At 44.9% G+C, this 24,514-nt stretch overlaps 1 protein-coding gene across 1 annotated transcript in view; it reads left to right on the top strand.

Moving 5' to 3' along the window:
- Positions 1 to 24,514, top strand: part of LOC128885569 (uncharacterized) — a 215,874-nt gene that overhangs the window by 181,471 nt on the left and 9,889 nt on the right. Inside the window, exon 4 of the mRNA XM_054139667.1 lies at positions 7,567 to 8,081. Within this exon, the coding sequence (XP_053995642.1) occupies positions 7,567 to 8,081 (515 nt within the window). The remainder of the gene's footprint in view (positions 1 to 7,566; positions 8,082 to 24,514) is intronic.

Here is a 24,514-nt window from a genome sequence, read left to right as displayed (position 1 = left end):
ATAAATCGGGAAGGGTACGGGCTCTCTCGAGCGGAAGATCGTTGAAACGGTATCCTTAACGAGGAAAAAGCGGTTGGCAACATTGTAAAATGTATAACGTTGCTTCGATTTTAATAGTCGAAGACTCAAGCATTCGAAGAGTAGAACGAAAAGAAAAAATTGAATTAAATTTTTTTTTTATTTCAATGAACGTATTTGTTTCCAAACAGATTGTCTCTCCCATAAATATTTGAATCCAACGATAGAGGCATGGTGCAATTATCAGAGGCGAAGGGTCTAGAAAGGCCCAGCGAGAAGCGAGTAGAGAAAACGAATCGAGGAGAAAAGGTGTCTCAAAAAGAGCCATCGACAGGGACGAAACCGATAAAATCCACCAGGGCGGAGGCTGAAAGACCTGGCAGAAACATCAATCGTTGACTCATCCCATTTGGATCACAAAAGTACGTCGAATTGGGTCGTCTGGTGTCGGGTATAGGTCCCAGGGTATAGGGGCCCCGAGCTCATCGGACGAACAATTATTTTGCGGGTCCATCTCTCTCTCTCTCTCTCGATCTCCTGGTCTCACCTTTCTCTCAGCTTCAGCCTCTTCTTCGCTTCGGGACAGAATGGTATATCCCGCAGCGCGACGTCCACCGACGCGCTGCAAGACAAATGGCCTCGTGACGGCGGCTACATTACGTTTCAAAACTGGCCTAATCGTCGGCTTTCCGGATGAGAAACAGCCTCGATATTATAGAGAACCGTGTACACACTACCTGAAGTTTTTGGTGCATCGTGGAACGCATTGTTTTTTCTGCAACGTTGCGAAGGCTCCTCAGCTTTTCTGAGTTTCCTTCGTGCTTCTTCGTCTCCCTATTCGTTAAGTACTAATTTACTTCACTGAAAAAATCAAAATCGCAAGCTTAGAGCTTAGCTTAGTTTCAAGATCTGATGAAAACATTCGAAAAGAAACGTATTACAGAGTATCCAAACGACAAAGTGAACACTTTCCACCAGAAACCGAGTATTACATTATTAACAGAATCACGATAGCTTCGTGTCAGGTAGATAATTTGACGCGGGGGATTGGAAACGGCCGCCATGAATATTTTGGTCGAATTTTCTGCAACGCAGGCGGCTAATCTTCCTGGAGAATAGCCGGAAATCGGGTTGTTGTTCGTCGAACGTTGCGTTAAAAAAAAAAAAAAGAGGAGGCGCGAAAAAAATCGATTGTAACCACCGAAGGTCCGCAGGGACCCTGCGGATTCAATACTCCGGCGATTCGCGTTCCGAAAAAACGAAAACCGGGAGCAAACCAAAATGTCCGTCACGATGGAATACCGAGGCAAAGGGAACACGCCGAAGGAAATTGCATCGCTCGAGCTGCACAGCTTGCAGTTATTTAATACGTTACGATTTTAATGGCGTGTATGCGCAAGAGCTAAACAATATTACGCGAACACAGCAGACGTTGGAATATTTTTCTGTTATCAAATAATTGCTCGTTAATCGGCTCGAAATTCGTTGATCGATGGTAATTAATGATCTGCAATTCCTGACTAAAACTCTTCGATCAAACACATTAATAAAAAATTTCCTACAAATATTCACGTTTTGGAGTAATAATTTATTGTTATATATAATTGAAACTGATGAGGAATTAGCGATGGTTGAATATGAAGTTAATAAAGAAAACTTCAACTTTCATTTGTCATAAAAAAGGATAAAGCGAAGAAAAGAAAGGGAAAAAGTTTTTACGCTGCACCGTTCCGCATACGTGAAAAATCCGTTCGTTGAACAGTTGTTCGAGAGGAGCAATCTGTAAAACGGCAGATCAGCGATCGTAGAGCCTCGAACGGGTCTTGTTCATGGGGCGTGACGCGTTTCCACGGGGTCTCATTGTCCGCGCTATTCACCGCCAAGAATACCCCATAGAAGGTAACTATGGGACAGGAAAGAAAGATTTGCGTGAGGTATCGTTGGCGTAACTAAAAGCTACCGAATAGAAGACCTGTCGCGGGCTCCCCCATGGCGTATAAAGGGAGGGAAAACAGGGATCGACATGCAAATTTCAGGTCCAGGGGGAACAAATTTTCAACTGCCCTCCACGCCCGTTTGTTTTTAGTCCAAGTCGAGCTCAGAACCGATCGACGACTCTTGAAGCCGTTTCCTTTGAGAGGCTCCTCTTTCTTTGTCGCGGAAAGGCTTTTGGAAAGTTCAGGTCGCTGGACGAAAATCGACGAACACATATTTGCGTGACGGTATTAGGAAAGAGTCCATGCAAATTCGAAACCGAATTTCGTGGCATTGTCTCAGGCCTCCGTCGAGCTTCCCTGGCTGACGTCTTTCGGGACTTCCGTCTATTGTTCCACGAGACCTGTCAACAGGTCGGTCACGCCGCGTTTCCGGAAGAATTCGCGCTTCCCCAGGGTTATCGTGCACTTTTAGACAATGGTCTGGCACCTGCTGCCCATTGACACTCCGCGGCAGGTTCAAGGGACGCTGCCCCGAAAATGGCCAAACGAAAGGAGCCGCTAATTATGAAAACTATCATTTGTTACCGAACGGGGGGGGCACCGCATGGGGCGCACAGTCTTCTGCGCACGAAACGCATCGTTAACTTCCTCTCGCGTGAAACCGCCTTTTTAGTCCTCTATTTTCCATTTACTTCTGGTTTTGTTTTCCCCCTGTTGATGACTTTTCAACTTTCGTCGTGCTGGTGGTGCTGGAATAACGATGGTCAGACTTTTGATTTTAAATTTAAACTATGTTTCGAATTGGTTTTGAAAAGTATCGAGTTGGACGTGAAAGAGTTAAATAAACTCCACTTCAAAGTTTGCTAGACTCTCGATGTCCCCTCGCATCCGAGTGCAAAGGGTTAAGCGATTCATAGAAAATTGTAGTTGGAAAGTTCAGAGTTCAACGTTCTTCTTTCACCCTCCCTTCCACCACCCCTCCATCCTACAGGGACGTTTTCCAAAAACAAAAAATCCTGACGTTACGGCGTGTTGGTGCTTTTTGACCTTTGTAAAAAATACGAAAAAAAAAAACGAGGGAAAACTGAAAGCCCCCGACACCGAGCGGTCGATCGGAGCCAGGCAGCCACGAAATGGAGATTCGAGTGCATGCATACATAACCAAACACGGGACGCGACGTGATGCCGGGACGTAATATCAATACGCCACGGAGGCAGGATAGTCGCGTCTGATTTTCCGAGCGCATCGGCACGTGGATAATGTTTTAATGGAGTTTGCGGAGTGCGAGGAGGGACGACGAACGGGATACGCTCGGGCCAAGGGTGAAGCCGCCCAACGGTTTACATACCATTTACTCGCGCCCTGTAACCTCGGGTACCCGGCTGTTTACAGTGCTGTACAAACTGCGCCGGCGACGATGCCTTCCTCGCGATCTTTCCTTTCATCGATATCGCGACGATCGTCGAGAATTGATAAGAGGCTCGCCAGCCGTACACCAAATGCTCCATTCTGAGAATAGAAGGAGGAAATTCCTCAGTCTCGATGTGAAAAGTCTTCCGAAATAAATACTTATAGATAAAACAATTACATCTCTACATAACGAGTAGCGAAACATACACAACAATAATATACAACATACAAGAAACGCTTGAATGAAGATGCTCACGCATAAAATAATAAAATATAAAAAGAATAATACATTTAGCAACGGGTGCGCATAGACGCTATTAACAGATGTCCATCCACTGCGTCTACATATCAGGGGAAACGTCGCTGCAGGGTTGGTGAAATTCGCGAATGAAACGTCGAGTGCTTCGGGAGACATTGCTACGCATTCACCGTATAAACTGCAGCGTAAACACTGTCTTTTGCGAAGTCCATCGATACACGAGCAGACAAAAATAATACCACCGTCGAAATTCCGTGAAATTCGACGGACGGCTGACCACCGCACGCGCACACGTCTCGCAAAAATGTGTTTCGCGTAAATCCGGCTAACGCACCCGACACCGTGCCACCCCTTCTCTTTCATCGACGTTCGTTCGTCGGAAAATTCGTTGTCGCGTGCAACCATCGGGGCGATCCATGGTGAAAAAAAGAGAGAATGAAAAAATATACAATAACACAGCCGCGCCGCGGGAAAACAGATCGAGGGCTCGTGAATCGGCGGGACGAACACGTTTCTGTTTTATTTGCAATTAGCGAGGCTTGTTTGTTCAACTCCTTTGAGATTACCAACAGCGTTTTGGGTAGAGTCGACGTTGCATTTAGAAAACGGGAGAAAAAAATCGATGGCTCGAAGTTACCTTTGATTAAAGTGGTTCATCCGTTCCAAAGAATGTCTTTTGAAACCTAAGCGTTTCAATCCGATTCCCAAACATACTTGACCTCTAAATTATCAATGCTGCAGGTTTGCTTCGGATATCACGGTGTAGCGTAATCCCTCCTAATTGAGCGTATTAACATTTTTACGACACCTGTGTCAGCTTTGAGAATATTTCAAGGTAATTCTCACAGAATTATAATGGGGTGAAAGGAAGTCGGTGAGAGGGAACCTCCACGATCATCTTCGCCTTCGCGTTGCACTTCCTTCCTGCTTTATCGCTACTTTAACCCTGACTCCTCGATACGGGCGAGGATTAAACGCATTTTAGCAGTTTTACTATTGAAACGGCACTGCCTCTTCCCAGGTTAAGTAGACTCGGTTCTTCCTTGTAACATTAGAATAATTTGCTTCTATACTGCGAACCGTAATCATGGGAGAACACCGTTGTAATTCTAATTAACAACGCGAATATAAAATTAGATTTAACACTTTCAGTGCTCAACGATGACTGACTTTGAGACTGAGACGAAATCTCAGCGATAAAAGCCTCATCGGAAACGAAAGCATCGATTAACGGGGACCCACGAAGAACTCGTTCCAGAAACTGATTCCCCCTGTCGTTTTCGTGAAAGAGGAGGGGGGAGGCTAGGTGGGAAGATCGTCATCGCGGTTTAATTAAATCGAAAATCGGATAGTCATTAATGACAAGTGGCGCCCAATCGCGATGACTCCGTGATTTCTATTGATCCCACGCTGGGACCGCTGCGAGGGTCGGACCGCTCGCGGAGTCCCCGAGGGGCCCCGATATGGCACCTACAACGACAATCATCGCCGTTGCCCCTACGTCGCCCCCAGCCGTCCAGCAACAAACCGCGCCGCCCTCTTAATGTTATCGCTGGAACAAAAAGGACACGCGTAATGGATCCTCCCGCGTACGCGTACAAGACCATTTCCCCATTGGGCCGATACGACAATGAGTGATTATCTTCTCGTGCCTGGGGGCCCCACGTTTCGGGACCAGCTTTGTTTAGGTTGAACGGCCCTCACCAATTCCACCTTGGGTAAAACGTGCGTAGGACTCGTGATGGTTGCGTAGTATTCATGATGCGCTTCAAATTTCTGGATTTAAATTTGCAATTAACAGATTCGGAGTAGCTAATCCTATTACGCATCGCTAAGCAACGCGTAAACGTTACAAATGCAGTAATCTTGTTCAAACATCCCTCGACAGAATTTTCCTGATATTCCCGATACATAAGAACATCGTGCTTTTACAGATCGTATCGTACGAACATCTGCCGTAATTAAAAGAATTAAACGGGGCGATCGAATCGAACATTGATCTTCGAAAATGAAGCCGTACATATCCCTGATTACGCGATCGTATCGCGCAGAAAATGAAATATAACGAAATACAATTAAACGACCGACATTGGAACTCCCATGTCGGCCAACCCAAGAGTCGTCAAGTGTAGATTGTACTAATTACTCGTATAGGTGCAATAAACGTAATGCTTCAAGTACATGCTGTAAATTAAACGTGCAATACGAAACTGAATATTTATATCATCATTTCACAAAGTACATTCTACTTATATTTTGCAAACGATTACTATACCAACAGACGACGGATGCGTAAAATTTGTAGTCCAACTTGATCAAGTCTAGCAAACTGTACCAAGGTTCGATACCGTTCCGTGACTCGTTGGACTCAACGATACCTCCTCTTTCTAGGGTTAATCTCGTCGATCCATGAATTCGCCAATGATTCGAGGCGGATCGATGAGAACCACAGATAGAGAGAGGAAAGATTAACGCGGCCAGTTTCGATTAATGTTTTCGTCGTACGCGAAACCCTGGAACCGATACCATCGTCGAGTGTGTCTGCACGGTAAGAAGGCCCATAAACTTTCGTGTCCCGAGATAGGAATCGTCAGGTGCGAAAAGCGTGACGGTTCTGGAGGGAAAGCGCCTCGAGACCTTACGGGTGTTCCCCGACGACTATATACGTTGGAGCAGTCGGTGTCTCTGAGAAAGCAACTCGGCCCGCCGCCGCCGTGTCCGCGGGCGTTTTCCCTTCGTGAAATATACGCTCGCGATTGTTCCACCGTTAATTCTCCTCCGTGAATTGTTTGACGTTCCGTTGACGCGAGCGTTAACGGAAAAATGATGATCTACGGAAGTTGATTTACTCGAGACATCGGGTTCGTTGCACTGGTTACCGCTGCATCTTCTAGAGCCATTTCATTTTGGAGCAGGGCTATTTACGTTCGATGTAGAGGAATTAAACATGGAACCATATTCTCAGACTAAAGAGAAATGTATAATACGCTTCCGGCAAGGTAGAATTTCTTAATACTCCTATGTTATGAAAATCTGAAGCTTCTCGGGTATGCCAAGGGATGATTATTAAGTAAGATTCTCCGAGCAGCCCTTCGACAGCTCAGCTGGTTGGAGCGGTTTCAACGCTGTTTGAATAATCCAGAAAAGGAATCGGAGTAATCAAAGGTGCTCCACAATGATATGTACTCGACACTCATCCCTGTGAATCTAGCTATTTAGTGATGTTATCTTGACGCATCCGCTAGTAGAATTTTTGTAAAAATTGTTCCTCGTGAGAGAACGTTTACAAAATCGATTAAATAGGCGGCGGAAGCGTTACTCTGGGTTCCTCGAACCGATTCGGAGCCGGTAGTGTGCGGCTGATAGTACAGGCGATCGCCGTCTAAACCGCGACACCGTGGAGGCAGCAGCAGGTTGATGGACGCCGAGTCTCATGAGAAAATCCAACTGGTGGGGATGCTCGCGACTGCCCGTGCATTCCTGCCCGCACAGTATTGGTAGCGAGCGCGGGCTTCGGTGTGTCGGTGACAGCCACGTGTGTTGGTAGCCTGATAGGGTGGGGGGAAGTCCAGTGACATGGTGGGGGGTAAGTAAGTACCCTCGGTGCCACGACGACCCTAGGTTGCGTCCGTACGATACCCGGAGAGACAGAAGCGAGAGAGACACATGGAACGGTCGGCAGAGCGAGTCGGGAGAAGGCTCGAGGCCGCGAAAGGAGACAGAAACAAAACGAAAGGACAGAACGGAGCACGGTGGTGGGTTTTGGATGGTGGGGGTGCGAAACGCGGGGGTGGGAGGTTCCGTGGACCATAGCGCGTTGGTGGGGGGGTGGCCGTTTGTCCACGGTCACCAACACACGCGCTAATCCGCGGTGGCGCGCACTGCGGCCAAACAGACGACTCTCTCTCTAACCCCGTCTCCTCTCCTCTCTGTTGTTCCAGCGCTGGCGCGACTGTCGGGCCTCCGCCAGCTGCGGAGTGGGGATGTCGTCTCCAGCCCCCGTGGCACTGGAAGGGAGGACAAAAGCGGCGGAGGGAGGGCAAAGCAGGCGACGCCGACGACCACGGTGACGACGACGCCGACGACGACCGCGTCGAGGGAAGGGGGCGGAGGTGGGGGTGGCGGCTGTGCCGGCGATGGATGTGTCGATGGTGGGGTCCGAGCGTTTGGTGGGGGGTCCGATGGTGGGGAACGGATCGGTGGAGGTGGCAACGGCGATGGTGGGGGCGGCGATGTCGCGGAGAAGGAGGAGAGGCCACCGGCTTCAGAGAGTGTCGAGCCGACGGCCGCGTTTGACGTCGCATCCCTCGTACTCTACGGCTCGCTCGCACTACCGATACGCCTTAAGATCTTGCTCGATCAGTTGTTTAACAAGTTGCCGCACGCGCAAGTGACACGTTTACTAGCCGCTTTCGGCTGGACGTACGAGGATTACACACGGGGATACATACTGCAGGTGAGTCGATACATTTCAACAAAACCGCGAGTCGGTGCTAGACGCCGTCAACGAGACGAGATGAGACCAAGAGACGTGTCCCGAGGTGACGGACCGATAAGGGTTCTGCGGACGGGACGGGGTGTGTGACCTTCTGGGGTGGAAGACATTGACAGACGCGAGAGTGACAGTTGGTGACGGTATGCTAGGGTTGTTTCGTTGTTGTCGGTGATGTGGAGTAGGGCGGTGACAGGTGATCAGGCTTGTCGCTGATTTGTCCAAGTTTGTTGATCCTAACTTGTAAAGGTCGACTGTGTTGGCTTAGTATAGCGTACAATGACAGACAACGGACCGACAAATACGCTGAAATGTCCCAGACTCACGAACCAAACAGAGCAGGAGACGGTAGGACTATCAAAGTAGGAGAATCATAAATTCCTAAAACCACAGCACATGAAATAAAATTAATCGTTTCGTAAACCTCGGTGCAACGGACTCAAAGTACACTAATGGGGGGGTTGAAACAAAGTGAGTCGCCGCGTAACCACAAGTGACAACGTGTGATCACGGTTCGCCTAACGTCGAACTTCGACAGTGCTCTCGAAGTCTGTGCGAATCGAATTCAGGAAGAAAGGACAGTGAGAACGTTTCGAGGAACTGTGTTTGAAAGTGCATCGCGGAGAAGTGCTCGTTGTGTCTGTTGGATCAAGATACGAGGCTGAAACGGAGTGCTGGCGCGATCACATGGAAATCGGAATGGGAATTTCGTCGAGCGCATCCGGCGCAATGTCCTCCAGCGGAGGATAGAGAAGAGCAGATTGCAGAACTCGACTCTGTGGTGCCATGGACCTCGTTGGAAAAAAAATGATTTCTGTTGGGTTCGAGTGGTGATGACCAGACGGAAGATACAAGCAGCAACATTGGAAAACTTGAGTAAACGTGTGGTTCTAGTGGATTAGAAGATACTGGAAAGAGGATCGCAGAAAATGAGTATTGCGAGGTTTGACATGTGCAGTGGCTTCATGGATCGTGGTAAAGAACTTTGTGTTTGTCGAATCGGGCGCCAATGGACATTTTTGGGAATGTGAAATTCAGTGGGACACCTTTGTTCGAGTAAGTAGTGATCTGTCAGATGGAAAACGTAAAGATTTTCTGTGACAATTGGTGACTGACATCTTTTGGAAAACTTGTGGGCCTGTGCGTCGAATGAATAAGGAGAAGAAAAATGCCAATACTTGGCTGTTTCAAGAAGTAATCTACCCAAATAGACCCTAACAAATGCTATAATGGTGCTGAAAATATCTTGAAAAGTTTGTGAATCCTTGCGACACGAGGCTCAAGTTCCTGATTAGGTTTGGAAACCTGTCATGCAAACGGAGTCACTTGTGTTATCACTGTGCACAAATGGACACCTGTGTAGGAGCATCTAGTTACCAACCACAGTGCTGCAAGTGAATCGAACAGAAGATCCAGAAGAGAATCTAATCTCTAGAAAGATTGACCAAAGAAAATTTATCACAGGCTGCCCATTTTTCAAAAAAACAGTGACCACTGCTCCCGATCAGTTACCAGGAATCTTGTGACACGAAAATTCCAATAGTGCGCGATGCACTACCAATGGCTTCAAATTTACACCTGGTGGAACCTATATCGTCGCCAGTTTACCCAGTGCGTGTCCTCGCGATCGAAATCGTGGACAGTGACGAAGTGTCACACTCGTAAACAACAGTAACCGTTGGAAAAGCCACGCAGATTCTCACGGTGACTGGTCGATACCAGAAATCAATCTGGCGCTAATTAACGCTCGGTGCCCGAGGCGAGTGCGCGAAAAATAATTAATCCTCGTCGATCAGCCGCGATCGAGACCGGTGCGGTGCACCGCGAAAAGGAAGAAAGAGTGTCGCGCGAGGAGAGCCGCCGCCTGGACGAGAGCTCAATTAGCCCTGGGGCCGATCGCGCGGATGATTAAGATCGAAAACGTCGTGGGAGTGCCGAAGGACACGGAGGAAAAGGAAGAGGTCGCGTCGCGAGTTCCTGGGAAAGGTGTCGCCGCGTAAATTCCGCGGAACCGCGAAAAGACGAATACGGTTGGACGTTAATCTCGCGAGCCGCGCTGGAAAATGGCCAGCATCCGTGTAAACTGAACTGCGCCGATGTCAGCGTGAAATTAAAACGTATGGAAAACCGGTTTCTGGCCGATGGTTGCGCTCACGCACGCTGCCCTGTCCGCGTGCCTCGCCACGACGCCGAGGAATTATAATCGGACGAGCGGAGTTTCGCGCCGCAACCGCTCCAACCCGAAATCGTCTTGATCTTTGACCGCGAGCGGGATCGAAGCACACAGACGATCGAGGTACATCGAGTTCGTTTGGTAGAGGGGTCGAGTTTACGGACAGGCTTCGTAAAATTGTTCTGGTCACCTCGGGTCGCGGGGAACTAACCATTCGTAAGAATAAACATAGCTGAAATGTTGGGTTATCTAGTCTCGAGATTTAATCCGGTAACCACTGCATCGAATTTGTCATTTGAAGGTTCGTTTACGGGACATCAAAGTCCTGACGCTAGTTATCAAATAACAAACGCGTAGAGCTCAATTAACTCTCGCGTATCAAAGATAGATCTTCTGGATCTATCGCCGTTTGCGGAAGGCGTGCAAAGTCGCCACTAACAAGACTGGGTAAACTTGTAGTAAACAGGTTTCATGAGAATCGGCGTTCTGGTTATCGTGGGTCGCGAGGAGCTGACTATTGACACAAGTTAACGTAGCTGAGATATTGCGTTTCCTTCGAATGTTTGGTAATTGTCACCTCAGCGTTCACTGCGCGAAGGTTACTCAAACTCTGTTGATACGAGTTGATGTAATTGGATAATAAGAATGCAAGATTTCCATTTGAAGTGAAAGTTCGCGATTACATCAAAACCGTCTTGATCTCTCACAGCCTGTGGATCAAACGATCTGAAATTATCGTAGAGAGAAACTCAAACAATCGTATTGCGTTGATTCTTACAGATTCTTACAGACTAGATTTTATCCAGAAATTTGCTAAAGATAGACAGCGGATTTTATGCATTTATGGCATCCATATGAAAAACATACAAAAAATACACGTGATGAATGTAGAATATACTCTGTTAATTAACGTAATGATATTGATACTTCGTTTTGCGTAGATTCATGTACATTTTGTTTATGTTTATCATATATTTGTCACATGAAATTCGAAGTTTAGCGATAACCAATAAAGTTAATTAAATTGTATTCGTCAAACATAGTCTATATAGTCCGACAAACCCTATCGTTGGAGTTAACGTGACAAATAAGCGGTGTCTATGGCTTTTTCTTCTTCTTTGGCGGTCGAGCACTGTCTCCTCGGTGATTTGCGCGCGTGCACGCGATTCTCTGGTTAGGTGACTCTGGAATTAAATCAAACCAGCGCGTGAAATTCATAATCCGGATTAAAGACTCGCGAAACGTGAATGAAAGTAACGCGAGCGATGGCGTTCTAGCAACTTTAAATCCCCCTGCACGAAGATAGACATTTCTCAAACACGAGGCGCGAAAAAATGCCAGCAGTTCCACTGACAGTTGAACTTTACTCCTGACAGCTCAATTGCAATCAATGATTTCCATGAGAGATTAGACGATGGCTGCTTCCACGGTTCTAGTTTTTGACGTCGCAGAATTTTACACGATGTTTCTAGTTTCTACGTTTGCACGTTCAAGGATAAATGAATATTTAAATATTTGATCGAATTTGTCATTAAATAAATGGAGACTTACTTGGGTAAAAGTGTAATAGAATTAACGCGAGGAATGGTGTTTTTATTCGTCATTTATTATTCTATTTATTACCGCTAGGCGCTATCTATACTATTCAGGTTACACCTACGCAAGACTGTAATAGTCCCTCGGTGTCGTAGGTCGTGCGAAACGCGTACGATTACTTAAAACCGGCGGAACGTTTCTGGAATGCCAAGGCGGGCCGCCCTCTATTTCTCGTTGGACCTTTTTTCTGCGAGTCGGAGCCACCCCGAGGGCATCTCGTACTTGAAATCACGATAATGGGTGATTACGACGCCTGGAGGGCGATAATTTTCCCAGAATTTATGTCCGTTTCGTTGCGAATCGAAATTTGTGATATGTACACCCCTAATCGGCAGTTCCGGGGTGGGCTCGGACTTGTCCAAGGAAAAACTCACGTTCTTAGATCCTAACTAACGAGAGAATAGATCGTATATATTATCTTTAATTTATCTCGGAAATCAAGAAAATAAAAATCTATAATGTAACGTACAAATAACTGTGAAAGTGCGTAAGAGACGAACTACAGTTGAAGTATTATAATTATACCTTGTTTCGACGTCGACCCTTTTGCGTAGATACGAAGTACCTTAACTAACATTACATCCAAGGCATATACAGTCTACCCTGTACAGTCGATGCAGTAAGTATTTGAACCCTATCAATTTAGACAAATTTCTTTGATAGATAAGAAGGGAATGGATACTTATAGAACGGTCTATATGTAACGACTATTTCATAATTGGTATGACAGAGTATTGCAACTGGCGCAACTGTTTTCTGGGACATCGCAAGCTACACTTCCGTACAACAAATAATTCAGTAACCTTCTCCTTCGTCAAAGCGTGTGTCTCGAAAGCCAAGCCCAAGTAGCTTATACGGATTCGATCGGTGTGGACTCGTGGAACGCGTGTAGCGAAAATTAAAGGGGCATGGTAACGCTTTTTAATCCCTGTCATGGTGTATTAGCTCGAGGTGTTTCTGCCAGAGTCCAGACAGTGTTGTAGAAATTCGCTGGATGCGCTAATAATGCCGATGTTACCGTCCAAACGAGAAAGTCAATGGATATTTATACAAGCTTAACACGCGAAACCGAAGTTACATTCGGCACTTTCACTGCGGGATCGCCTTGCCAAGCGATCTACCTTCGCTGCCGTAATGCATCTTGCAGGGGCGCAATCGGTACGAACACCAATCATCTCCATTTTTAGTCATTTCCAGCTTAGAACGCTTTCGAATAAGTATATCAGTAGTACGAAAGAATGTATCTCTTTAAATACCACTCTGGTAATTTCATTTCATTCCCTGAGAAACCTTCAATTTTAAGAGCGATCGTTTTTTGTATCATAGTCCTCTATTTTATTAGCCTAATGAATCCGTCTGCTGTCTTCTGGTCTCGAGTTACCAGCTCCCATTGTGCGGAGGAATTCTAGCTAAACTTGGCGACGGACAAGTGGACGTTCGGATTGGTCGCGTTGGTTACATTAAATGACGGATTTAGCATAATCGACCGTCCCGTCGAAGGTTCTTCCGTTTGCTCCTCGTTCTGGCCGGACAGGTAAATAAACGCCGCGAATTCTCTAAAATAACTAATCGGGGGCATTTAATCAGACGTGACAGACACATGGGTGGTCTGAAGGATTATTGTTTGACAATCTTTTGGAACGCTATATAAACATATTAGGTGGTTATTTTTATGATACAATTTCTATGATTCTAAATAACGTATGTGTTCTATATCCTTCAAGAAGATCGTTGATTATACATGCTTTAAACTTTGACAGATATTTATTTGGCATCGTGTACAATTAAACCCATCAAAGATTGCTCTTGCTTCCAATAGTTCTTCTTCGTTGTCCAGCTGAACGATAGAACGGGACGTCTGAATCAGTCGCGAAGAATAATTCCTCTTGAAATTGCAAGTCCGTCGCGTGGGTCTAGGTAAATGTCAAGGAGACCGTAAACCTGTTTTCTGTGTACTTAGATTGTCAAAATGTCTTCTCGAAGAAATTATCGAGTCCTGGAGAAAAAGTTTATTATCATCAGAGCCATTAAATTGGAGGTTTGATTCAAAAAGCCATGGCAGTCTCTTCCTCCTACTGGACTAGTGTGAAAGTGCGAATAGCTTGCAATTTCGAAACAGGAAGAAGCTTTACACGAGTGTAAACACGACATACGTTTATGTTCTTCTAAATGCATCATTTCGCTATTAACGGGCTGCAATCGACGTCTGACTTTGGTATACTAACAAATATCGGCGGTTTAATCCCCTACAGTGTTCTGGAGCGACTATCCTAATATTTCTGAAACTGGAGGTGCCAATTCTGCATTCCATCGTTATAATTCATCGAGTTTAGGGTTATTGAGGTAATAATATTTTTATCAAACGAAAGATTAACTAATTATATCAATTGACTATAACTAATTCCTTATTTAATCTGTTACGAAGGTCGCTGACGCGGAAATACGAGGTGTCCAAGATAGAAAACACATAGAAACGGACTTGAAGAGTCCTAGGAATATCTAGAACGTAGCACGCAAAATGAAATCGGGAAGTTTGCAGGCAAACACGATCAATCAAATTTACAGTGTGACGAGTAACTCGAGTCGTTAACGCGAAACCGAACATTGAAGTGAAACGGGATGAAGTGAATTCGAATCGTGATGAGTTCGCGGATTTTTCGACTGAATCGGGGCCCCTAATGAAGATGCAACGTTCTATAAAATTGAATAGTTGTATGGAAAACGAACAGAGACCGACGAAGAATTATAACAAGTGGCGGAACAGGAGAAAGTGCGACGAATTCTAGAGAATCGAGGAATGCAATCAATCAAGATGACAGTGTGTCTATTCAAGACTAGGACTCATTAATGTGAAACCGAACATTAGTACAAAGTAAATCTGTGTCATCCAATGCGAGCAATTTTCGTCGCAGTGGAAATCTCTTATTAAGCTTGCGGTAGCTGGATAGAGAAACAATAAAAATAGGAAAACAATTATAAAAATTAACATTCGCCTGCATTCACGGAATAGTCCAATCGTCTCGTCAGTCGCGCATTGCTTATTCTGGTGATTTCAATGCGTGGGCAATGATTCTTCGCGGTACACGAGTTCCTCATACATATCCGCGTGTCTACCATTGCCAAAAGTCTTTGCACTGTTATATTCTACGTGAAATAAGTACATGGAAAAAGTAATTCGTTCGTCGAGTTTCTAAAATCCCAATTATATCGAATACTATATCATCCTTATTGCTTTCAAATCTTATACATTCAACACAATATTCGACAGGCTATATTTTTAAGGAGTGGTGCAGTTTCTATCTTTCAACTATTCTAAATATCTGAACATGAAAACAAAACGTCCTCTTCATATATCAGTAAGGAAGCAGAACAAAACTTCTTTAAAAGAATTCATTATAATTTTTTCCCGAGTTATTCAATGAAAAATTGTGGCACGTCCATCTTGGGGATTTTTTCGTCATTGAAATCGAGTCCGTTCCAGGGCCCAAGGTATGAGGGACCAGGATGGGGAGCAGGGTATCGCGGTATCTCGCTGCAGAAACGAAGGGAGGTCGCGGACGTGGAAACGGTAAATCATATCGCGGCGTCGGTCCGTATCGAGTACGTTTCGCGTAGTGGAAGCCAATTTCGCACGACAAGCTGACGGTAGAGGCCCCGTGGAATCCGGTAGGGTTTCGCTGGGAGCCAGAAGCGTTGCAGTTTACTGCGGGATGCCTCGACGGAACGCTTTAGAACGTGAAACCGCCTTCTGCGTCGCGGCCGCGCCAGATTTACGAGCGAATTCTGCGCCAGAGAGCGCGTCGCGAATCGCTCCGGCCCCGGAGGAAACAGAGACGGTGGATGGGTAGACTTTCGAGTGATGTCGATAGCCCTTTGTCGAAGCCCCAGCCTCGATTCTTCGACGGTTTCGTCGGGAATCGTTTGACGCGCGCGGAAGCTCGAGTCGCTGTTTCGAATATTCAGAGCTCCGTTTCGCGGAGGGATGCCGAGGGCAACGTTTCCGCAACAAACCCTTCCAGAACAGCGTTCGCCACAATGATGGGCGAGCTTCCTGTGTAGATAAAAGTTTCGACGCGAGACCAAGTAGAAAAATAATTTTATCACCGTGAATTTCCATGGTTAAGATTGCATCTATGGTTAAGTGAATCACACCGATCTGAAAGTTAAATAAATTGCGGGTCCAGGTGGCGAGAACCACTCGATGATATCTCTGGTCGAGAACGTCAGGTGTTTTATCTCAATGTCCGTTGACAGCCGTAATGGTACGATAGGTTTTTTGCCCATTTCTTATTAGCGCGACTATTCATCGACGCGCCTGCGATTTTTCTCCCTAGCGCGTCAGACGTGAAAGGGCCGCGGGCAACCGTGACGAATTTATCCGTGAACGTCGATTCGAATGGAAAACGAAAGCGACGATATCGTCGACGGCCCCTCGCATATTCCATCGAGGAACAAAGGACGAAGGAGGCGGGTTTTCAGCGAATGGTCGCGAGTTGCGCGCGATCGCGACGTCGAGCGTCACTCTAGCCGGGCGGAAGCTCGTTTGCGCGGATGGCGTGTCTCGATCGGTGTTGGATGGAGTTTTGAAATTTTTTCATTGGCAGGAAGAACGTTAGATTTCTAATAATTGTGTACTGAAACGTAGGAGACTGTTGTATAGGTAGATATAGATCCACAGTCTCAAATATTTCTAATCTTATACAAATAAGAATAAATACTGAACACTCTTGCAGCGATAATTTTCTAGACTGAAGTTTTCCTTTCGTTATTATCAATTCAAACCTCCATTTTCAACTACAAACAAAGAAACCAAAATCGCGAACAAAAGAAAGATTGCGAGGTTGCTTTCCCGCGCAAATACTCAAGCGTGCATGGTTTATGCAGTCCGTCGTAATTTCAAGTTCGCCTGAACAACAAGAACCCGAAGATTTAATCTGTTACAGGCACGGGGAAATACTGTGATTACCCATGGATGGTATTAAACACTGGCATTACGCATTAGTACATTAATAAAAAATCCATTGGATTGTTATCGATCGGCGCGATCGGCCACCGAATCGGCCCCCACTAAATTCAGCCTGATCCTCTCGGATAGATCTTTAATACCTCATGGCAGGGACGGATATACCATGAAGCTAATGAAGATTTGAGACCTCGGGCTTCTTACTTGTTGATTTTTTTCAATTTATAGCTTTGATTCGAAGGAAAATTTCATTCATCTTCCTTAATAAAAGAGGATTTAATTCCTAAAAGATCAAAATCTCAAAGCAGAAAATCATTTAGGATCTGTAGTTTAAAGTATTTCAAACGTACTCGAGTCAGTTAAGGAGCAACTATGTACTCCCTATTTAAATTTAGAGTCCCTAAACTTTCTAGCCGCTGAAGCTCGAATCCTGAGCTCGAGGCCCCGTTAACGCTGGACCCACCACTGCCTCCTGGTCCTGTTGTCCCCGAGTCCGGACGTAAAAGCAGGACAAACTCGTACCAGAACCGACCATTATCGATGGGTATCGGGCCAGGTAATTTTTCCATACCGCGACGACGCTACTCTGCTCGCGATCACCGCGAGGCATTGCGAGCGCGCACAAGCGTTCTCCGTCGTTGGAAAGATGAGCAATGTGAGTTTGATCGGGCCGTTCCGTGCGTTTAACGCTGCCATTATCGCGGACTAATAATAATTCCGAGTCGCCCTGGGCTACCCGCCACGAAATCGTCCCCGTGAATCGCGCTACAGAGACTTCCTTTCCCGAACGCCGACCACGAGTTCGATTTACATGTGAAACGTGTTTCTCGACGGAACAAGGAGGCGTGGCGATTTTTGGCAGACGTTGGAGACAACGCGACACCGATCCACCGGCAAACGGTACACCTTTCGGTCGACCAATGAAACCAGTCGCTCTCACCGAAGGTTTCACGACCGTGTTTGCGAAATTGATGGCCTCTAAAAACATTTCACAAGTAGGAGTACTACCATCACGATCCTATTCGCTTATGAATCTATCCTTTGTGAATCTTTTCATTGTGAATCTATCTTTTCTTTGAAAAATATCAAAAAATCGTATCCTAACACCACTCACAGAACGATATCTTCGATCTTCAATCCTTCCACAGTCTTAAACTGAATCTGGTTCACACAATCGTGTTCTACGCTCGCAGAACGATGTTCCTTTCGCTGTGTACTCTTTGTACAACGGAACAATGACCCAACGTTCGCCAACCATCAGCAAACTCGGCGCTCCGTCATCCAATGAGTTCTCAGACGACTCTGCGAGCATCGGAGACGCATGATTAACGATAGGTACGCGGCAGCACGAATGCCAAGTCTCTCAGGACTCGACCCTGGCCTGGCCTCGGAGCACCCCGTAATTTTTTCAATTTCTGGGCCTCCTTCATTCTTTTCCCTTTCGTTTCTCGTGTCTGCTTCTGTCTCTGCCCCCTCTGGACGTATCGGTAGTCGATGTAAATGCCACCCGTCGGAGTTTTAATTTTCCTCGAGCCGATCGCCCGATCCATTTACGTTTCCACTCGAGTGATCGACCCTTCGACGCTTCAATTCTCTTCCTCGCTTATTCCTAACAGTGATGGGCACGATTCTTTCCACAAATTTCAAATAGAGAAGGAAACGTCTGTTATTTGTAGAATGAAGATTTGAATTAGAAGTTTTAGTCCATTTTTCCTTTCTTAATTCCATTGTTGTTTCTTTTGTTTTGTGTCGGTTGTTATCTATTCGACTAGAAATTTGCCCATCCTTTCATCTCCTCGCCTCACTTCCCCTCCCATCATTTGGCTGACTCGTTTCCTCCATCCCCTCGCGTATACGCGTCTCTCCTCCAGGATGCTCCGTAATTTACGGTTTTGGATCATGCTTCTTCCATCGAGGTGGAGTAATGACAGGTCGATCGGCTCCAGGCTACCATCTTTGCCTGTTTCCGCTCTCCGCCTCGCGTCTACTTACCGTTGCCACTTTCGATCTTACCAATATCGACCCACACTTGCTTTTTTCATCGGTCAGTTTCGTGGATTGAGGCTCTAGCTGTAGTATACCGAATTTCTGTGGCATTATCCGCACGAAACGCTGGTTGGTTATAAGATGACTGGCTGTAGCGACTCTTTGTGGCTTTGTCTCGTCTGAAAGTTAAGTAGAGGCGATTTTAAGTTGATTTCTTTGGACTGTTAAGGACGAAGATTGTGTCAAACAGTGATTCCTAGACTTTCTGAGCTCAATTGGAGGGTTCTTAATTTTGTTGTACTTGGAGTATAATTTAGAGGGAATTTGTTTTGAAAACTAATTGAAAATTTATTTTGACTCCAACCTAAGGTGATAGTTACTTGTGGTATTCCAAGTATCGCAAAAAGATCAACGTATAAAATATAAGTCTTGGAAGTGCGATCGTCAGAAAATGATAGAATTGAAGAAAGAGAGTTATGGTGGAAGCGATTAAGATACCCGAGGTGTTGTTTAGACATTCGTTAGCCGATGTCCCGTTACTTGAAAACATAAATCGAATGAAAGATCCATCGAGAAGAAAGCAGTGTTGCCTGTCACAATGCAAGGTTATAGACATCGTAATCGTAGTCATCGTGAAGCCATTCAAGAACGCGTAACAGCGAAAAAATGGTGCCTACGCAAATAGTTTGGACGTGAAACGAACCAGGTTCAAAATAACAGACTTGTGAACTCACGGTATTGAAAACATTTTCTCATTCGATGGCTAACAGATGACGGTGTATCTGCCATCTTAGCTGAGAATCCAACAGTTTCGACCTAATAGCATTTTTAAATTTCAGTAGAATTGGATAAATTCTTCAATTAAATAACCCTTTTTTAGTTTAGAACGCGATCAAGTCTGCGATGCAGCTGAGACATCTCGCTAAAAATTATGAAATTATATTTATCCGTTAAATTTCATCGTATAAACGGTCCAATTAAGTTTCACTTTCCACCTGTATTAAAATTAATTATAGTAAAAGAGGATATTGCATCGATCAGTAATTGCAAGAACAGGAATTGAAATCTCCTGAATCGACGCAATTACAAAACGTTTCCAAAGCAAGTGTATTGGCGATGTAGTCTTTCGTTTCTTACAGAACGATTCAACATTAATGACTGAACTTGAACGTTAGTGATTCAACTCGATTCGACTGAATTACCTGCGATTGCAATAAAAAAGAATACACTGTAGCATTATCTGTAACTTGTCACACGAGAGTCGCGTTGAAATTGCTCGAAACTCATTTAAATCAAACCAGGTTAACTCCATAATATTCACGTATCGTTGACGTACATTTTCAATATTAGAATACAAATTACTGCTACTTTAAATAATTATGCTGTGTTGCCCTTGTTGACAGGAATACGTAAACTCAGTGCAGAACGTGTCTATAGTATCTATTAGTTTCCCAGTTCCAACGACAGGCGTTGAAATTATCTGTGAAATATTCCAATTTTATGTAAATCGATCTCAATGCGACAAGTGTCGAGCGCTTTCATTTACTAAACACGTTGAAATACAGAGTATACGTTCTACTATTGATAACGATAGACTCGAAAATAGGGCTTTGAATCTAAATTCATTTGGTAAATTCTGTTGATGTTAGATTGGGAACATTCTTTTAGTCGAACTCTCTTTTCAAACGATTAACGGGTCTCTAATTTCAGGCAATAATGCCTTTATTATTTAACACGTTTGTCCCACGTGTAAGCATTTACATAGCCGTGCAACGACGGTATTATATAATACAAAGAAGTAGATATAAGAATATCCAAAACCAAGGGAAAAACTGAGCTCCAGGGAGAAGGAGAAACGCAGCGACAGAAACAATCTGAGAGGGAGGGGGGGAGAAAGAGAGACTGCAGGTAGCTGCAATCCAATTTAGAGGCGGATATCCACGCGAGATCTTCACGATTTCTACACACGAATAAGACGCGCCGAGCACCGGCCGTGAAATCGTATGCGGTGTCCAGTCACGGATGGCATTGCCGTCGCGATCGCTTGTCTCTCCTTTCGAAGGGAAATCCCGCGGCTCGGATAGTAGGTGATCGAGCCGACAGATGGCACCAGCCACTGGAACCAAGAAAACGTTCGCCAGCTAGCTCAGCTAGCTGGTGTAGATTGCGTTAGGCACGTTGCAAGCGTACAGTATAGCGCAGTGGTTCTTCGCCATCGTAGAAAGACACATCTCGTTGTAAATATCTCAAAATATTATAAATTATAAATTAATGGATTAACAAATTTTTAATTTAACAGGTGACTCCACTATCGACCATTAATTTCTATACACCACGCATTTGTGAAGAGGGGCACTAAAGTAAGAAGCTATTCTACGATGAATTCATATTTAGACTTGGAATCATTACTGTTGTCGTTACGAAATTATTAATTCGATTACTACCGTGAGAAGAACGTTTTGATTAGTGGATTAGCGACTAGTCGGCGCGGTTTCTTTGATCGTCATCAGGGGAACTCATTTTTCAGATGGAAAATTAGTTCTCTGGTAGCATGGGAATACGTTGCACTACTTGGAGGCGTCAGCGACGTTGATTTCATTGCGCAACGCATAATCATGCCGGGCGTTGCTAGAACTGTGATTCGCGCGTTTCGTTTTCCTCCGTCCCGACGTCCCCGTTTCGCTGTCAAAATTGTTGTTCTTGAGTATTGTTGTTTCTAGACGCAAACACCTTAATTTAGAAGGACGCGTGAGAATCATCCTTCTAATCTGCATTAGGAGAATTTAGGATTGACACTGTCAAAATGGAAACTGGGAAGACCAATATTTAACAGTTTTGAAACAAACAACAATGGTACAAAGAAATTTTTAATTATTTTCGATACTTAATCCTAGCATTCCAGTGCTAAATTATTCGAATGGTCCTAGACCCACGTCTTAGCTGTGATAATAGTAATTGTTTCGACGATTTCATTAGCGTGGCTGATTTTTCCGTGAGAAGACCCAGAGGGGGCACGGTCTGAACCACTTGAAACGGGTTAAACGCGATTCGCATCGTTCCGATTCTCACCGAGCTCGTATGATTTATTTTTTGTTTAAATTAGCAACCATCCTAGTCGGACGGTTTCCTTTCTTTTGTTTACGCGCCGGATTGCCGAGCGCGATCGACGTCCACGGTAGGGAAAGGAAGCGGAACGTGCCGTTAATTTTCAGGATGGATAAAGAAAGGAAAAAAAGGGAAGAGGAGCACTTGGTTCGCGCCGATCCATATTTTACGTCGTTGAAGGTGATTGATTTATTGCCAGAGATGATCGCGAAATGAAACTTTATGAAAATTTAATTGGAAAAGTTAAAGAGAAACGGTACTTTTGAAAGTCCCGCGTATCTGGAGGAAATCACTTGTTACGCTGTTATGCGAATGACCGAGTGAACTTGGGACCATTAGCAAGTGTTGATTTACCAAGACAGAAAGAATGTAAAAATGTTGTAAATGTGTGCAGTAAAATATATCAAATTCTAATGCATTGCATAATCGATTTGGGGTTCTTCGAGCCTGAGTATTTCTCCTTGAGTCGAAGGAATGTCCAGGAAGAGGAGTTAAACTCGCGATGACTATAGAATAAAATACACAAGAACTAACCGCACCTCAGGCGATTTAAGAGACAGCAAATGGCGCATGAACGGTCTCGCTGACAGCGGGGTTGTCAGCTTGACGTAGTCAACTTTTCGTGTTTGCATTCGATTCTTCTTGGTGTCATTATAATTCATCAGTACACAACCCTACTCGCGCCTATGCCTAAACGAAAAACTCGTGGAACTCTTCGGTCGATCCTAACGTCGCGAAATAGCTTCAGTGATTTTTCCAACTCTAGTTATAACGCACAAAAACTCGGACATTCGTTAGGCAAGGCCTTGTAAATGAAGTATAAAATTTCTATCTATTACGAAACAGTTGCTCCGATAAATCAAACGAAATCAAAACGAGGTTACGGTTATTGCTCCGTTTTACGACCCGTTGCTGAAATCAATATCTGTTCCAGTTAAACGTCATCGGTAGATAATCTTATTTAATTGCCGTCAGCGTTCATGTTATTTTCATGCCTTCATTCGTCATTCGAGCTAATGAAAACCGGAGGATTTCACGGGGGATGAACGGGATACGAGATATTCGAGTTCATCGGCCAACTTAAAGGACATTAGATCCTCGAAAAGGCCTGGAGACCTCGCGGTAGTGGCAAGAAATTGATCATCGCCCCGAGGAAGCAGCAGACTGCGCGCAAAAAGAGACATTCTGGCGTGCAGAAAGATACTACCGATTACACGGCAATTTAATGAACGCTCTCGCGTACGCGTGAGTTGGCTAATTCGTCTGTTACCGTTGGCACTCCGATTCGTGTGAGCTCACGGTTTCGATCATTACCAATTGCCTTCGAGCGAATTTCGCGTGCTCGGTTTCGCATTCGTTAAATTTCCAACTGTCCATTTGTACTTTGTCTTCTTCCCGGTGTTATTTTTGGACACACCGCAAGGACGTCCGCTTGCACCAATTTTTTAAAGTACGCGCCATTCATGCCTGCGGCCATTGTGCACTCGTGCAACGATTTAAATAATATAGCTGTATTTATATAAAGAAACATAATTAATTCAATGAGCCTGAAAAACAAAAACGATACAATTCATCGATTCAACATAATGAATTCCCTTCAAGCTTGCCTTCAAACTATTATACAAAACTTTACCCATCGTACAGATCACATTTGTGAAGTATAACCGATCCTAGCAGACATTCTTCGCCTCGAATTCTTCCCGAACTATTCGCACGAACTTCGCCTGTGTATTCTACCCAACAGACCAAGATAGTTCCTCTACCTTGAACGCTACAGATTTGTAGAATCTGTACGTTCGCGTGCGGAATGAAATTCGAGTCCCACGGTGCACACGGTGGCTCCACGTTCTCAGACACGACCGTTTAGGTCCTGGCGTTCCCTTTCGCGTAACGACGAACAGTTTAGTCGTTTCGCGGAACACCTTTTCGCTCTGGGGGCCTCTTCTGGTCACGCACACGCGCGATGATTAGTCATGAGACGAACGCTATGCCTGGCGAGGAAAATCCGCGTGGGAAAACAACGAGGAAGGATCGAGAGTCGAAGAAGAAACGCAGAATTCCTTCGTTTTTGGAGTCACTGGAACCTACCTGGTAAAAAAAGTGTCTCTTTTCCTAGTCACAAACGTTTAAAGGTGAAAGTGGAGAGTTCGAGGGAACGGATGGTTTTTATCAATGGCGACTCGAGTTTTCCCAGAGACAAGTGTCGTTCCTGAATCTTACGACGGTGCCAATTCAATCCTTAACTGTAACTTTCGCTTCAGTTCTTCGTAGAGTATCAAAAGGAGATTTTATTATTACGATTATTCAAGCCCTTGAAAATTTATAAAATATTCGACTATCGAAATAGTCCAAGGTTTAATTGCAACGACCTAGACTTCTTCTTTTCTTCGTACTCGTTTACAGAAATTCTGATTACTCGCCTACAGATTAATACATCGATTGGAAACTGTTTCATTAAATTGTTTGCGTTGCTGTTGTAACGGATATGGATTAGAGTGCTTCTCCCATTAATTGCCATTAAGTAAAGAGGAAGCAGTCGAGGCAAAACGAATGACGACAGAAAACAGAAGAAAA

This window comes from Hylaeus anthracinus, unplaced genomic scaffold (assembly GCF_026225885.1).
Source record: "Hylaeus anthracinus isolate JK02 unplaced genomic scaffold, UHH_iyHylAnth1.0_haploid 11981, whole genome shotgun sequence".
In the NCBI taxonomy this organism is placed as follows: domain Eukaryota; kingdom Metazoa; phylum Arthropoda; class Insecta; order Hymenoptera; family Colletidae; genus Hylaeus; species Hylaeus anthracinus.
The sequence above is the reverse complement of the archived record's forward strand: the minus strand, read 5'-3'. Positions and strand labels throughout refer to the sequence as shown.